Source organism: Plasmodium knowlesi (genome assembly GCF_000006355.2).
Source record: "Plasmodium knowlesi strain H genome assembly, contig: PKNH_00_11, whole genome shotgun sequence".
Classification (NCBI taxonomy): domain Eukaryota; phylum Apicomplexa; class Aconoidasida; order Haemosporida; family Plasmodiidae; genus Plasmodium; species Plasmodium knowlesi.
Window position 1 is genome coordinate 3,540 of NW_024070047.1, and position 3,286 is coordinate 6,825.

The 3,286-nt window shown below is 37.9% G+C and overlaps 1 protein-coding gene across 1 annotated transcript; it reads left to right on the forward strand.

Moving 5' to 3' along the window:
* Positions 1-1,256: 1,256 nt before the first annotated feature.
* Positions 1,257-2,458, forward strand: PKNH_0001400 (SICAvar, type I (fragment); the record flags this gene model as incomplete). Its single annotated transcript, XM_039113441.1, has 2 exons — positions 1,257-1,424; positions 1,585-2,458. Coding segments are annotated over 2 exons (1,042 nt in total), but the record flags the coding sequence as incomplete, so codon positions are not given.
* Positions 2,459-3,286: the final 828 nt, after the last annotated feature.

Sequence of the window (3,286 nt, forward strand, 5' to 3'; positions counted from 1 at the left end):
GTTTTAGAGGAGGAAAAAAGATGATTTAGGGGATAAAAGAAAAGAAGGTTTATGGGAGAAAAGAAGGAAGGTTTTTTTGAGGGAGAAAAGAAGGAAGAAGAAGGAAGATTTAAAGAAGGGAAAGAAGAAAGGAAAAAAAGAAGGAAATTAATAAAGGAAGAAAAGAAGAAAGGAAAGAAGGAAGAGTAAGGAAGGAAGTTTTAAAGAAGGAAATGAAGAAAGGAAGAGAAGAAGAAAGGAAGAAAGGAAGAAAGGAAGAAAGGAAGAAAGGAAAGAGAAAAGAAGGAAGATTTAAGGAAGGAAAAGAAGGAAGAGTGAAGAAGGAAAATTTAAGGAAGGAAAAGAAGAAAGGAAGAAAAAGAAGGTTCCTTAAAGGAGGAAGAAAAAGAAGGTTACTGAAGGGAAGAGAAAGAAGTTTTTCAAAGGGGAGGAAAAGAAAGAAGGTTTTCAAAGGGAAGAAAAAGCAGGTTCAAAAGGAGAAAAGAAGGAAGGTATAAAGGGAAGAAAAAGAAGGTTCTCAAAGAGAAAGAAAAGAAGGTTCCCTGAAGGGAAGAAAAAGAAGAAAGAAGGTTCTTTTTCCTCGGTCATTAGATCAACAATATGACCTGCTGTTTAATCACCTTAAGGGAAGATAAAAAAGGTTCCTTAAAGGAGGAAGAAAAAGAAGGTTTCTTAAGGGAGGAGAAGGAAAAAGAAAGAAGGTTCCTTAAGGGGGTAAAAGAAAAAGAAGGTTTTCAAAGGAGAGAAAGGAAGGAAGGTTTATTGTGAAGGAAGAAGAAGATTTAAGGGAGAAAGAAAAAGAAGGTTTCTGAAAGGAGGAGAGGAATGAAGGTTTAAAGCAGAAGAAAAAGAAGGTTCTCAAGGGGGGAAAGCAAACAGGGTTTTACAGGTAAGGAAAGAAGATTTTCAGAGAGGGAAGAAAAAAGGTTCCTTAAAGGGAAGGAAAAGAAGAAAGAAGGTTTCTTAAAGGGGGAAAAGAAGAAAGAAGGTTCAAGAGTAAAGAAGAAAAGAAGAAAAGAAGAAATAAAGAAAAGAAGAAAAGAAAAGGAAAGAGAAGAAAATATATATATATATATATATGTATATGTGTCAAATTGAAGGGATATATATAGAGGAATATTTTTGCAAAAAAAAAAAAAAAAAAGTGGGCGTGAAGGAGAATATATATGTAATGGTTTTTTTCTTAATTCTTAATTGTATATATATATATATATAATATATAGTATATAAATTTTTTTGGACGAAGACGTACAATCATGACAGCACAAGGTGGTGCCGGTGGAGGTGGAGGTGGTGGTGGTGGTGGCGGCGGGGGAATTGGTACAGGTAGTAACACTACCTTCTTGGAAGATTGGATGAATGCAGTATTGAATAAGAATGCACCGCAAGGTGGAGCGCGCTTGAGCACTGGGGAGGAGGTTGTGGTAAGTGAATACATATATACATATATACATATACGTACATGCATGTATATATATATGTACACATGTGTATATATATGTATATATGTATACATATATGTATATATGTATATACATGTATGTGCATATGTTCCCTTCCCCTCCTTTTTTTTTCCTGATGTAGGAAGAAATGAAGAAAGATTTGAATGAAGAATTCGATGAATTGGACAAGTGGCTGACGAGGCCGGAATCGAATGAAATACATAAATTCTGTCATGATGAAGTGGATTGGGGGGGCGGAGGAAGTCAATATGAAAAAGTATTGTGCGAAGGTTTGGCCGAAATAAAGTACTTCATGAATGGAGTAGAAACAAAGAAGGCGGGGAAGGGTAAGAGTGGCAATGATGAGGAAGCACAAATTACGGAGCTCACCAATGGCAAAGCTTATACACGGTGTATTGTCGGCGCCGTCGCCCTATCTGAGATTTATGGGGATCATTGTAAATTAAAGGAAGTTGTAGAGAGGGTTCAAGAGAAGGTGACGGACGGAGTGGAGGACAAATTGAGGAATCACTTGAAGGATAAAGGGCACGAGAACCAATTGAACAAATGCCAAGGAATTACGAAGGAACAACTATTCATTGGTAAATCCGTTCTAGGGAATAAAATCAAAGAGTGGACACAGCAGAAAAGGAGCATGAGGGAGAATGGGGGTTGGAGAGTGGGAAGGCAGTGGTCAGAGAGGTGGCCACGGGTCTGTAATCCTGGAAGTAAAAAAACTCAGGAACAGGCGCAGAAGGAAGCGAAAGAAGAAAATAGGAACATTCTAACACCTTTTTTAAAAGTGGGAACTGATAATACGCAGGTCACGTCCGGTCAGAATAATGTGTCCACTTTCGGGGATATACTAATGAATGACGCCATGAAATTGGACGAAGAAAAATTAAAACAGCTTTTCGAGACAGCAATACAGGACGGCAGTATTGGTGGCAATACTAATCCTCCTAATATGGGCAAGTTAATAGAACAGTTAAATAAGGAATATCAGACGCAAGCAGGTAAGTATTACATCATTAACATATTAAATCAATAACATATTACACACTTAATGCATTAAAGCATTAAAATGTTCATGTATTAATGTAATACATTATTAATGTAATAAGAGGAAAGCAATAGAAATGGAAGGAGAAGGAGAAGGAATCAAAGTAAAAGGAAAGGGAATGAAAGGGAAGGGCATTAGAAGGAAAGGGCATTAGACGGAAAGGAAGAAAAAGGAATAGAAAGAGAAGGAAGGGGAAGGGAGTGAAAGAGAAGAAAAAGGAATAGAAAGAGAAGGAAGGGGAAGGGAGTGAAAGAGAAGAAAAAGGAATAGAAAGAGAAGGAAGGGGAAGGGAGTGAAAGAGAAGGAAAAGGAATAGAAGGAAAAGGAATAGAAGGAAAAGGAATAGAAGGAAAAGGAATGGAAGGAAAAGGAATAGAAGGAAAAGGAATAGAAGGAAAAGGAATAGAAGGAAAAGGAATAGAAGGAAAAGGAATAGAAGGAAAAGGAATAGAAGGAGAAGGAATAGAAGGAAAAGGAATAGAAGGAAAAGGAAAGGGAAGGAAGGAGAAGGGGAAAGGGAAGGAAGGAGAAGGGGAAAGGAAAGGAAGAAAGGGGAAGGAATAAGAAGGGAAGGGAAGAGAATAAAAAGGAAAGGGGAAGCAAGAGAAGGAAGGAGAAGGGGAAGGAATGAGAAGGAGAAGGAAAGGGAAGGAGGGTGAAGGAAGGAAAAGGAAAGGGAGGGAGAAGGGGAAGGAGAAGGAAAAGAAAAAGAGGAGTAATAAAAAGGGGGAAGGAAGGAAAAGGGAGTGAAGGATTAAGAAGGGAAGGAAGGAAAGAAGGA